The sequence below is a fragment of the Astyanax mexicanus genome, chromosome 4, assembly GCF_023375975.1.
Source record: "Astyanax mexicanus isolate ESR-SI-001 chromosome 4, AstMex3_surface, whole genome shotgun sequence".
NCBI lineage: Eukaryota > Metazoa > Chordata > Actinopteri > Characiformes > Acestrorhamphidae > Astyanax > Astyanax mexicanus.
The window spans coordinates 10856865-10870541 of NC_064411.1; the positions used below are offsets into that span (position 1 = coordinate 10856865).

The 13677-nt window shown below is 38.8% G+C and overlaps 2 protein-coding genes across 8 annotated transcripts in view; one reads left to right on the plus strand and one right to left on the minus strand.

The window, feature by feature from the left end:
* LOC111190863 (zinc finger protein ZFP2-like) overlaps positions 1-13677 on the plus strand; it is a 671215-nt gene that overhangs the window by 431117 nt on the left and 226421 nt on the right. The gene's annotated exons all lie outside the window — the stretch shown is intronic.
* The window catches only part of LOC111197417 (NACHT, LRR and PYD domains-containing protein 12-like), a 396972-nt gene that overhangs the window by 20548 nt on the left and 362747 nt on the right, over positions 1-13677 (minus strand). Inside the window, exons 1-5 of one of the 7 annotated variants that reach the window (XM_049476982.1) lie at positions 9480-9559; positions 9232-9345; positions 4056-4104; positions 2457-2646; positions 406-2206 (exon numbers count right to left, since the gene is read on the minus strand). The exons of the other annotated variants lie outside the window; for them this stretch is intronic. Coding sequence (XP_049332939.1) covers positions 406-2206; positions 2457-2646; positions 4056-4104; positions 9232-9345; positions 9480-9547 — 2222 coding nt within the window. The 5' untranslated portion in view covers positions 9548-9559. Of the gene's footprint in view, positions 1-405; positions 2207-2456; positions 2647-4055; positions 4105-9231; positions 9346-9479; positions 9560-13677 lie in introns of those variants that run through there. 7 annotated transcript variants of the gene reach the window in all.

Consider the following 13677-nt stretch of genomic DNA (forward strand, 5'->3'; position numbering starts at 1 on the left):
GAGCAAGTCTTTTTGGAGTATGTGAATTTATTCTATTTTCCAAGTTGAACTCTGGAAAACATTACACCTTCTCCCACATATATATGTTAGAAGTAAATACAGACACTTAAAATTTATGTTCTATATGAAATTGTCAAGAGATGTGCATTTATTTTAACAAAAACATATAACATATAACTTGCCCAAAACCTTTTTCTTAAGACTGTATATAATCAGTCTAAGACAGAAACTTCATGTACTGTCTACATTAAAATGATGGTTTAATTATTATTACACACAAAGGATAATGCATGCCTATGTGTGACTATGTGAATAATGTAAATCCACCAGTGATTGAATGGAAACTGGTTCTACACATCAGCAGTTGATTAAAAACGGTGTGAAGGCCTGAATAAAAATACTCACACAGCTCTTCTGGATATTTTAACTACTGGCAGCAGCCTCAGAAGACACTCCTCTGATGGATCATATTTACTAAGGTTAAACTCATCCAGCTCTTCTTCTGAGTTCACCAACACAAACACCAGAGCTGACCACTGAGCAGGAGAGAGCCTGGCCTGTTGAAGACGACGCTCACCACCTCTCCTCAGGTATTTCTGCACTTCCTGCACCAGAGAATGATCATTCAGTTCATTCAGACAGTGGAACAGATTGATGGATTTTTCTGGAGATGAGTTCTTCTCAATCTTCTTCTTGATGTATTTGACGATTTCCTCATTGCTGTCAGAGATCCTCTCTGTCTGTGTCAGTATGACTTGTAACAGATTCTGATTAGACTTCAGTGAGAGACCCAGGAGGAAACGAAGGAACAGGTCCAGGTGTCCACTCTCACTCTGTAAGGCTCTGTCTATGGCACTACTGAGGAAGTCATTCATTGTTGACTCACTGAAGAGTTCAGATAGTTTAGTGTTTTGGTTTTTAGTGGTTTGCTGATTCAGAATGATTCTGTCAATAAAGCAGAGAAATGCATATAAAGCAGCAAGAAACTCCTGAACACTCAGATGTACAAAGCTGAAGACCTTCCCCAGGTGCAGCTCATGTTCCTCCCTGAAGATCTGGGTACACACTCCTGAGTACACAGACACTTCTCTAATATCAATGCCACTCTCACTTAGATCTTCCTCATAGAAGATCAGGTTTCCTTTCTCCAGCTGCTGGAACGCCAGTTTCCCCAGAGCCAGGATACTTGTTCTAGTCTGCTGAGGATCAATGTCACTATTCCCACTGTACTTCTGGCTCTTGTGTTTGATCTGAAAGATCAGGAAGTGTGTGAACATCTGCGTCAGGGTTTTGGGAATTTCTCCACTCTCAGCTTCACTCAGCATTCTCTCTAGAACAGTGGCTGTAATCCAGCAGAAGACCGGTATGTGGCACATGATGTAGAGGCTTCTTGAAGACCTGATGTGTGTGAAGACTTTGTTGGCCAGGTCCTTATCACTGATCCTCTTACTGAAGTACTCCTGTTTCTGAGGGTCACTGAAACCCCGCACTTCTGTTACCTGATCAAAACACTCAGTAGGGATCTGACTGACCGCTGCTGGTCGAGAGGTGATCCAGAGGAGAGCAGAGGGAAGCAGATTCCCCTTGATGAGGTTCGTCAGCAGAACATCCACTGAGGTTTGCTCTTCTATATTCACCAAGTTCTCATTGTTCTGGAAATTCAGAGGAAGTCGACACTCATCCAGACCATCAAAAATGAACATGATCTTGTAGCTCTTATAATGTCTTAGTTTTAAATCTTGTGTTTCTGGGAAAAATCTCTGAAGAAGTTTCACCAGACTGAGCTTCTTCTCCTTCATCAGATTCAGCTCTCTAAAAGGAAGAGGGAAAATGAAGAGGACGTCCTGATTTACTTTTCCTTCAGCCCAGTCCAGAATGAACTTCTGCACAGAGACTGTTTTTCCAATTCCAGCAACTCCTTTAGTCAGTACAGTTCTGATGGGTCGTTTCTGTCCTGGTAATGGTTTAAAGATGTCATTACATTTGATTGGTCTTTCCTCTGTTTTCCTTTTCCTGGATGCAGCTTCAATCTGTTTTACCTCATGTTCCTGATTGACATCTCCTCCACCTCCCTCTGTGATGTAGAGCTCTGTGTAGATCTCATTCAGAAGTGCTGACTTTACATGTCCCGATATTCCTTCATTATGTATCTGATATTTATCTCTTAGGTTGGATTTGAGCTTTCGTTGGCATGCTGGGGCCAATTCTGATTACAGAGGAAGAGAATAAGGAAAATGTAATTAGCTGTGATCTTCATGAAAGACCCCTGTGTAGAACGACTTTGATACAGTAGATAATTGTTAGGTTTAAGGATACATTTGATGCTGTGACACAATATCTTATAATTACAAAATCCAGTTAACTATTGCTTATTATTCTAATTTGAAAATCAGAACTCCTCTGAGGAAATAAATTAGCACTAGTTGTTCCCCATTCTCATGACCCAGAACTCTTACTGCTCTCTAGTGTGTTGGCGAGGTCTGTCTCATTCATGCTCCTCAGGATGTGCAGTGTGACCTTCAGCACCCCCTCTTTCTGATCATCCTCCGCCTCTCCCTCAGAGCATGCTGGGTAATCTGGATTTAGGAGCTTCTTGAATGTGTTCAGCTCGTTCTTAACTAGAGAGATAAACTTCTCCTGCAGCTCCTGATTAAGAACAAACATCAGAGAATCAGTAAAGCTGTTACAGTACAGAGAGAGAGATGATGACACTGATCTGAGGACAAAAGGAGTAATGGATGCTTTGGTCTGTAAAAGGATTTAAACATCATGTTACTGAGTAGCATTATATAGCATCAGCATTAAATTAGAACTGCAGTGTAAAATTGACTTTGGGTGTAGTAAAATATGATAAAAATGAGTATTTACCTTTGTTGAATAGCACACCTTCCCTATGCACTGGGTGCCGACTGTGTCTGTCATTATCAGTACCGTGATGGTGGTGCCCAGAGCTAAAAGCTAGCAGCATGGGATGTAAACATTTGTTTTTAATAAGGTTCTTGTGCACTTAAAAAGTGCCTCATTAATGCCTCGTTTTAAATGTCAGGGCTTCCGGATTGTAGCAAAGCTACTTTGAGCTGAATAACGGTGTAGTAAGCGATTTATCTGCAGAGGCAAAATATGCCCCAAAGCGGGCTTTGTAAAGAGTGTGGGGCAAAAAGCATAAAATTACTGTATCTCAGAAAGCTGTAGGAGATTGGAGGTGTGCTTTTCTTCCTTTATATACGGTGGCCGAGAAAGCCCAATGCAGTGCAAATTGAAAAGCGCTGCAAAAGCACAAAACACATCCATCAAAATTACAACACAGGCGCAGCAAATAGAAAAACGCGCTGCAACTAGAAAAACGCGCTGCAAATAGAAAAACGCGCTGCAAATAGAACCACAACACAACGGAAGTGAGTCACAACACAACAGAATTTTCCCGGGGGACCTTAAAAGATACTGTACCAGCTAAGCTGCGTCTTCAGTAACGTCTCGGACTTCACTATGTGTACAAAGGACAATAAGTGGCAAACAAGGCGTTTTGTGAAGCAGAACTTTTAATAATATGCACACAACCGTGGTAATCACAGGTAATAAACATAACTTACTTTTCAGAAGCTTGTTTGCCACTTATTGTCCTTTGTATACAGCTGGTACAGCATCTTTTAAGGTCCCCCAGGAAAATTCCGTTGTGTTGTGACTCACTTCCGTTGTGTTGTGGTTCTATTTGCAGCGCGTTTTTCTATTTGCAGCGCGTTTTTCTTTTTGCAGCGCGTTTTTCTATTTGCTGCGCCTGTGTTGTAATTTTGATGGATGTGTTTTGTGCTTTTGCAGCGCTTTTCAATTTGCACTGCGCTGGGCTTTCTCGGCCACCGTATTTATATCATGTTTTACTGCACAAAGAGTCAATTTTACACCGAAAATCTCCTATAACATTATAATATAACGGTTATAATGCTCCATAAACTGAAGGTGAATAAATTATGATTAGTAACAAAATTTTAAAGTGAAATTAAACTGAAATGTAAAAGAAATCAGAGAGAACCCCATCAAATATATGGTTTAGGACTAACCTTGAATATGTGGTCCAGTTTTTTCCTGTAACTCTTTATTTTCTTCTTACTGTGGATAACAAGAAAATCCACACTGTAATCCACATGAATAAATGTTCTGATCTAAAAAGCTTTTGTTTCAACTAAATATGTTATTATTAATAAAATAAAGCATATCAGAAAATCAGATTAAAGTAAAATAAAACCTGCATTAAAACCAACACTTTTCTAAAGGGTTTCTTAACTTTCTAATAATAAAGATTTATAAAGGCAAATAAAGATTTTTGCAATTATGTCACTCTTTATCTACAGTTTTAAGGCACAGGTAAAAAACGGTTGCTTTGACCCACTGAGTCAATGCTTAATTTGTTCTACAATTAAGAATAATCACATATAATTAAATTAGAAACAGTGTCAATCAGCAACAACATACATTTAATTAGACAGGAAACACCTAAAAGGTTTTCCAGCATGAATTATCAAAATATGTTCTAAGGTGTATTCTAATTCGTTCTGAATACATTACTGTTCTATGTATTGTACTAGAACACATTCTGCCCAATCCTGGATGTATGTACTCACCCCAGCAACTGAGATGTTAAATACATGCACAACAAAAGATCGATGAAGTTTTATTTCCTGCTATTAAAGAAGAAATAAACGTCATGTTTTTAATATGTTGGAAAACTGTTTTTAGGGATATGAAACAAACAAAATCTTTATTTTTTTACCAGACACATAGCACTGGTGGTTTCGCCACCAGATGGCACTAATGTGCTCTGTGTCATAAAGCTTTGAGTGGAGAATATTTTTTGTAAAGTTAGGAGAAACGTTCCAGAGCTTATATAAGCTTTAGTTTACCATCAATAATATTTTTAATTCATTAGCATTTATTAAATGATCAACGTCATGTTAATTTATCATACAATAAGTTGATTAACTAATTATCCCAACATGCCTTTTAACATTACCCAACACGTCACAACCCCGCCCCGTTCAGGAGTTTTCCACCAGCACCAGGTCAGAGTAACAATACTAACATATCCCGCTACTAGGGCTGGGGCGGTATTGATTTTTTATAACCGCGGTAAAAAACTAACGCATCACCGCGATATTGCGGTTAACCGCGAGACCCCAAACCACCCCCCCCCCCAAAAAAAACAAAAAAAACACAAATTTATTGGTAACAAATCTTTATTCTTCAAACCATACAGCCTACATACAACCTCTACATAAACCATAAATACAGCATAACAAGTGAACATATGCTGCCTGTATAATTCGTCATTGTACAGCTAACCTGTCTTTTTCCGAGCAGACTTTTTGAAGGAGGAGCTTGTCCGCCTCCCCCTTCTCCATCCATAGATGTATTTTAGGGCTGGCCCGAATAGCGGTTTTGAGCTCAGGATATTCGGCAGTAATTGGTAGCGAATATTCTAATATTCGTTTAAAAAAAAAAGACGAATTAATCCACAGCAAAATTTTCCACTGACCCCCGGCACCGAAAAAAATATATTTCTCACCCCTTTCCTCGGGCCGTTCGGGCTCAAGGCTCAAGAAGTCTGTGATAGGCGTCTGTTTTTTTTTTATTCACACTCTTCTTATTTCTCATTAAATATCTACTAGATACAGATTATATCTGTACAGTATCATTTATTTCACTTCCCTCCTGAATATTTGGAGTGCATTATGTCTCCTTATGTGATGGAAGGTGTTTATTGAAATGATTCATAATCAATGACGTGTGATAATTCATAAACAATGACGACTATTAATGATATTACTTTTTGTTCCATGCGATGATAATGTGTTCTCAGTAAACTGAACAGTGAGCATATCTGAGATGCTGAGTGGGAGTTTTTCTATCTTGGGAGAGCAGTATGTGTCTATGTGTGTGTGTGTATGTTAAGGAATGCACGTCACAGCTGTTCTGTCTACAAATTCTGGCGCCAGGGTCATCTTCCTTTCTGCTTGCAGTGTTTTGAGAACCAGCCTGATATGCCCACTAAGGGATTATGTCATACCATCTGTCAGAAGAAGTTGACGTGTCACAATGGTGGCACTGTGCCCATAATTGGGAAGCAAGATAGTAAGGGTGGGGTATAAAGAGAGCGTGGCACTCTTGCAAGGCAGGAGATCACTCTGTATTCATACGTGTGTCTTCTCAATAAATCTTGTTACTCATTCTGATCAAGACTCAGAGACTCTGAAAATTTCTTTCTTCCTGTCATTATTTTCCACCACACTTATGTTGTGTAGTTATGTAGTTTTCACCCCAGAATTTCTGCTGCCTCACACCAGGCTTCGGCTGCATCGCAGGGCAGGAGCGCAGCTGCGTTACGGCTATTTCGTTTGAATTGTGCAGTGCAGAGTATTACAGATTTTGTATTTTTGCACTTGGGCTATTAGCTCAATATTAAATATTTCGTTTGTTTATAAATTATTTTATATTCTTAAACCATGTTAAATTATATTCGATTGGAGGAAATTAATTCAGACATCATTTCTTTTTTGTCCCGTTACCGTTCCGCAAAAAAAATCCTTCTTTTAATCCCGCATCAGCCCGCCACATACACAGTTTTGCCGCACCTGCCCCGCGGTCCTAAATAAATTTAATAAATTACATTTAGTGCTTAAAATTAAAAAAAATATTTATTAAAACCGCGCTGAATAGTGCGGTCACGTTTCTTACCACATTACAAAAAAAAAATCGGTGTGTGTGTGCGCGTGTCGGTCCATTCTCCGCTCCTTTTTTGTGCTTAGGGTTTTTTTGTTGCGTGCATGAGAATCACTGCGTGATTATTACAATTTTCTTAACTATTTATTAATGTGCTCCCACATCCTCTGGATTGATTAAACTCCTGTTCCCGCCAATAACAATTCAGTTCTGTCTGTGCCGCAAGATATCCTGACGGGACCCGCGTCATATAATATGTTGATTAAAATGTCGTGACGTTAAGAAATCGGCTCGCAAGAGACAACCGACCAAAAAAAGACATTAGTTCCATTTTAAAATAATAGAAACCTGTCCTTTATGTTTGACAATTTTTGTTTCACTTTACGTGTCCTTACTCATCTGAAGTTTATTTATCTGAACTGAGTTTTATATGGTTATATTTGTAGCGGTTCTGAACTCAGTTCCGCGTGCTGTGAAAGAGACAAGAGACTTGGTCAGATAACAACATTTCAGTAAAGATGGTGGTTATAGTTTTATATCATTGCTTTGCTGTTTGAACTACACTTCAACCAACCTTACTATTTTTACCAAGACTGAGGCGCAATGCCGCGCGTTCTCCGCGGTGCTCACGCAGAACAGCCAGCAGCCAGACAATGAATTAATATTTTTTACTTTCTCAAAATGTGACCACGGAACACCTTACATGGCTCTATGGTTTACCTTGAGGTGGGTGAATTAGTTTGATGTGTTGGCGAGAGGTGCAGACACCACTTTCCGGCAAATCTTGCAGATGATTCTCTTCTGTTCTGAGTCTTTTTCTTCCTTTTTTCTCAACTTACTGAGCCTGCCCTGTAGCTTCCATTTCCGAGCCAATATTAGTGCTTCTAATCTTCACTCTCTTCAGCAGCCTCAATGGAGACGAAGTGAGCAGGAGACTCCAGAGCTGTTCTGACCTCAATGAGTACCACGCACCGCGTTTTGCTTAACCCATTCGCTGCCGCGCCAGTGCAGCGGCAGCACAGATAAATGACAAAAAATTTTATATTCGATATTATGAATTTTGAGATCGTTTGACACCAATATCTATCGCGATCAAAATATATTTGATATATTGCACAGCCCTATAGTGTAGGACTTACACTTGACATATTAATACTGAATTCACCACAGTTGTGCTTATATGGAGCATTTTACTACCGCTCAAAACACAGTCAATCAGATTTGACAGCCATAAAAAAATGCGGTAATGACGGTAATGAGCTCATCACCGCGGTGACGTCCCATAACCGCGGTATTGCGGTAATAAAATTATCGTCACAGCCCTACCCGCTACTGTCTCTATATATAGATTAGGGGTGTGTGATACATATTGTCTATGATAATATCTTAATTACTGTGTTGATGATGTGTGAGCTGACATTTTCGAGTATGCTAATTACTGGGGAAAAACAACAATCAAAACGCCTTTATTCCACATGTTCACTAGGTCATGTTTTAGGATAGATTGCTGCACGTGTGCATTGAGGATGGTCATGCAGTGAGCTAGCTAGCATAGGCTAACTCTGAGCTCACACTGGCAGGTAATAAGTCCGTCACGTTGGTACATGTTTGTCTCGTGAGTGCGCTCGTGGTTACTTGTGCTGTCGGGCGAGCCAATCACTTTAATTCACGCTTTATTTTCCTCCAAACTGTTGACACACCGTCATTGTGCTGAAATCTTTCTCTCTGTCATGCTCTCTCTCTTACACACACACACACACACTCAGCTGATGGCAGGTTTCTTCTTTCCAGGTTGTTGAAGGTAAAATCTGAATTATATACTCTTATTTCATCCATTAAAGCACATTAAAATATTCTAAATTATACTGACATTAGCTCCTAGTCTAGATCTAGTCTGCCAGACACAACAATTGTTGTCCCCTTCCCAAGGGAATAACCACCACTAAAAATAAATAAATAAACAAATACACATTGAATCACAGATCATTGTTGCAATTAATACAATTCATTTTAATTTGATATCACTAATATAAATATAACTTTGTTTAGCAAATTTCACACTGATGCATTTATTTACTCTAAAATATCTGGTAGGTCACATGGTTTACACACACGTGCACTGTTAAATTAATTTAAATTTAATGAAACTGATTAATTTAATGCTTTTGTTTGTGTCAAGGAATTAAATATTAAATAAATTGTTAAGTGCAGTTTATTACAATATAATACTTTTCTGAAAAAAATATGAAAGTTATTGAGATGTTGTTTTTATCAGTATCGTACACCCCTAGATATAGATATATTTGTAATTCTCCAACCTGTAACTGATACTGTAATTTACTCTCATTGTTCTAAACCCCGCCTCCCATCACACCCAGCTGTTTACACTGATCATTACATACAGATAATCTCACACTGACCTCCTGTGTGTGTGTGTGTGTGTGTGTGTGTGTGTGTTATGCTTTAAAAAGGTAAATTATAGTAAAAATCAGTAAATGATGTAAGTGATGTTTCACTCACTGTGGGTCAGAGGTCATATCTTCACTGCTGAGATCAGGAGGAATCCTGATGGACGCGTCACTCTTCATAGAAACACAGCTGGGTTCTGGAGAAGCTCCTCTCTGGGTTTCAGTTCTGTTAACATTAAACACAGTGAAACTCCAGCATTTACACAGTGAAACTCCAACACACAGCACATCTTTAATAAAGATCAGGAACTGAAGAGCTTCACTCTCAGAACAGAACAGTAGTTTAGTGCAGTGATGTACCGAGACCCAGAGCTTCCTCCTCCACTGCTGAAGAATGGAGGATGAACCATGGACCAATCACTCTTCATAGACACTCCACTGGGGGCAGCTTTAATATCAAACCCAATCACTTCCATCTGATCTATATAAATGCAGCACATCAGGATTTCCTCTTTTCTAATGCTAATGTAAACTCAGACAGCGTGTGGTAAAATCCGAGACGGATCCTCACAATGGATCTGGTTCAGAGTTCACTTTCACTACAGACTAATCCGATCCAGATTTTGAGCAAATCGTCACATTTATGTTAAAATATATGGACCATATTTTTTTAACCACCCAGCAACAGTATAATATCACTACAGCAACCACCTATTACTGTTACTGTGCCAGAAGGAAACATATTATTAATATTAACTATTAGATATTAAAGGCATATATGTACTTTAAATACAGATTAGAAACACATTCTACTATAAGAATAACTGGCTGGTTTGTTAAGCGTTTCTCTTTGTTTAAATAAAGTACAGGGTTCTGACTCTGTTCTCAATATTTTAAAACTGTAAAATATGTAGATCACAGGTCCAGGATTACAGCTGAAACCATTACAATACAAAACTACTTTACATATTAAACCCATCACTTAAATTACTCACTTTAGGACAGGAGGTCCTCCTCCACTGCTGGAGTTCTGAAGATCCATCATTTACTCTTCTTCATTCACACACAGCTGAACACTGCCGACACCGACACCTGAAAACAGATCAGCCGTTACAATAAAACCTTTATTCTCACAATATTCTTACTATCATCAGAACTGCATTAAACAAAACCTGATAAACTAACAAAACAAACCAAACAGAGAACGATACATGCAGCCTAACAATCCGTTAGCAATCGAATTACTGGCACAATCGGAATAGAGTACGTCCATGTAAACACCTCAATCGGAATAGAGTGGTCCGATTGAGGCCATTCCGAATACAATTTTCGATCGAACGAGGTGGATAATCTTTTTAAAAATTCGATACAAAGAAGAATGACAGCCTTGTAAACACCTGTACTCGATTACATCCCCAATCGGAATGTTTAAGTACATCTGCGCATGTGCCACAGCGTTTTAGAGCCACTCTTAAAAAATAAAAACAGTTCGCTTCGAGATTAAAGTTCAAATATTAGGAGAGGAGATATTCTTAGTATTTTAGGTATATTTATTTCTTACTGCTTAAGCTGTAGTTTAGGAGCGGTGCAGAGTAGGGTTGTCACGATACCAAAATTTTGACTTCGATACCAACTGTAGTATCACAATTCTCGATACCAAAACGATACTTGGAAGAAAAAAAAAACAATAAAAATATCTGAACATAAAATGTTTATTTTTGACTGAACTGGATTGAACACTGAACAATCGGTGCAAACGTTTTTATTCTAAAATGAAAAATTTGAACAAAAAACAAGTTTCGTTATTATAACCTTAACTATAACATAATTATCTAAACACTTATCTACCAAAACCAGAGGTAATGGTAGCCTGACTATGTGAACCTGACGGGCGGGCAGAAGTTAAGTTCTGAATAAGGAAAATAAAGAGACAGAAGAACATTACAATGTTATGTTCATTTTAACACTCACTGCTCCGTTTTATTAATCAACCGTTTACCATTTTTAATAAGCCCATGTTCAGTGTAACGATCAAGCAGGCTACGTGCCTGACCACAGATTTGCGATGGAAACGCGAAAACGTGAACATCCTGGCTGTTTTCGGGCTGTTTGAATGAGCGAAATATGATCAGAATTATGTTAAATAATACAGTAACATAGAAGCATAGAACTATTATTTAATTAAAATGATTTTTAAGAACAGCTAAACACAGTGCTGCAGGTCAAACGCGGAGGCGTTCACGTGCGAGAGAGAGAGACAGAGAGAGACACAGAGAGAGAGACACAGCGAGAGTGAGAGAGAGAGATTTGCGTGTTCTGGTGTGAGCTACTCACAGGTAAAGGTTCTCTTTTATCTCCTCGTGCTCATATTCTAGTCCCACACATAAGTCTGCAGCTCTCAGTGTTTTCTGTCGTATTTTGCGGCTAGCGCGAGCGCTTACAACTAACACCGCGGACCGCAAGGTGCCACCGCGCTTGTGCCGAATTCGCTACTGAATCCGACTCCCGCTTCGCGGACAGAATCGGCACAACACCCCCCGCTGTACAACTGCGGGAGTGAAAACAGCGCTTATAATTAAAGTAGTTTAGTTTCACTTTCAGTTTTCGTTATTTTATTTAAAAATAAAAATATAAATAAAAAACAGATGCCTACATCTAAGACTATTTTCTGGAGCCCGAACCCGACCCGGCCCGAGGAATGTGGTGGGAAATCTCGGCCCGAACGTGCCTCGGGTCAGTTCGGGTTCAGGCAGAGAATCTAAGCTCTACTCCTCTGCATTGGATAGACTTATAACACCGTTTACAAACTGGGTTTGTGGTGTTGGTCGGATTCCCTTCTTCATCAGCGATGTAAGCAAAATTTGCCCACACTTCACTCCTCGCGCCCGTTTTGTCCAAGTTGCGAATGAGAGACATCTGTTATTTTAGCCGTCGCCATTCTACACTTGCTGCTGCTCTGCTGGCTTGCGCGTGCGTGTGTCGCTCTCAACCGAGTCAAATGAATCATTTGTTCAGAACACTAAGTTTATCTGAATCCTGCCACACCGACTGCTGCGGTGTGAATCAGTTTTCTTATGAACTGAATCAAATCGTGCCTACTAATTTGACTCATTTGAAGCTAGTGACTGGGCTATATACAGTATCGAAAGCATCGAACGCTAAAGAACCGAATCGTTTGTGATGACATAGTATCGAAAAAGAATCGAACCTTCGGTACACCGTGCAACTCTAGTGCAGAGGGAAACAAGCACTCATGAGCTGTTATATATCACCATCAGTTATCTACATTTCTAACCTGCTGATTATTAATGCTGTAATGTTACAGCTACTGTACATAATATAGTGTTTAGATTTTCCCGTGGTAGCCTCCCAGAAGAGCGCGCGCTCCTGCACGGAGATTTTCGTTCCTTTAAAAAAAATAATAATAATAATAGTAATAATAAAATAATAAAAACTGTATTTTTAAAGCACTTTTCATACATTAAAATTCAGCTCAATTTTCTGTACATACAGAGAGGTAATAAGGAAAAAAGGAAAAAACACAGTAAACTATGTGACTATGATATTAAAATAAATCTATTAAAATAAAAAGTAACAAAAATATAGATCACTACATATATCGATGTATAATAATACAAACACAAAATATTAAAACAAAGTTTATTAAAAAATGTCTTCAGACGCTTTTTGAAACTGTTTACTGATGCTGCTTGCCTGATCTCAACTGGTAAACTGTTTCATTTCTTTGCAGCATAAAAACAAAAAGCTGCTTCTTCTTTTCTCTTCTTATCTGTAACACTATATAAAATACACTGTGTATAAAAGGACGGGACTCTTATTGTGACGTTCTAGCTCCGGTAAATCTTAATTGTGCCTGATTCACTTACCTGTTCCAGAAACAGAGCTGACCACATTTAGTAGGCTCAGAGTTAAAGTTAGAAGCTGACCCTCATCCATCTTAATCTTAGTTCTTCAAGTATTCATAGTACATTTCTCACAGTCAATGATGAAACGTAAGTCATGCTGTTGTGTTTTTTTGCATGTATCTCCGTTTCTGTTTACTTCTTTATCCGTATATATGCTGAGCTAGTCAGGATATTGTCTGGATGTATTGTGTAGCCTACATTTCCTAACATGTCTTAAGGTGTAGAGTATAATCCCTACATGTTATCAGTGTCCCTAAGTTACATGTTATCAGTGTTTTAGCACTATCTGCCTCGATGTTATGTGAGAATATTTCGAGTTAAAGTTTCTTTGTCCTCGTGAAATACACGTCACGTGCGTGCTCTAGTTGCGCTACCTAATTTGGCCACTAGGGGGCTTCAGAGACTGTTTAATAGCTGCTCTATGACTGAGCTGTTCTCTTTATTAGAAATTCCCAGTAATTCAAGTTTGCATTGTAAAAGAAGTGTGGCACTTATGTACTTTATGTATGTAAAGTAAATGCAGACCTATACTGAGAAGGATTTAATTCTGACAGTGTTCATTTAAAGCACCGGAACTTTTCTTGTCTTTACGGTATACGCGCAGTGAACTTCCAATCACGTGTGGTGTAAAA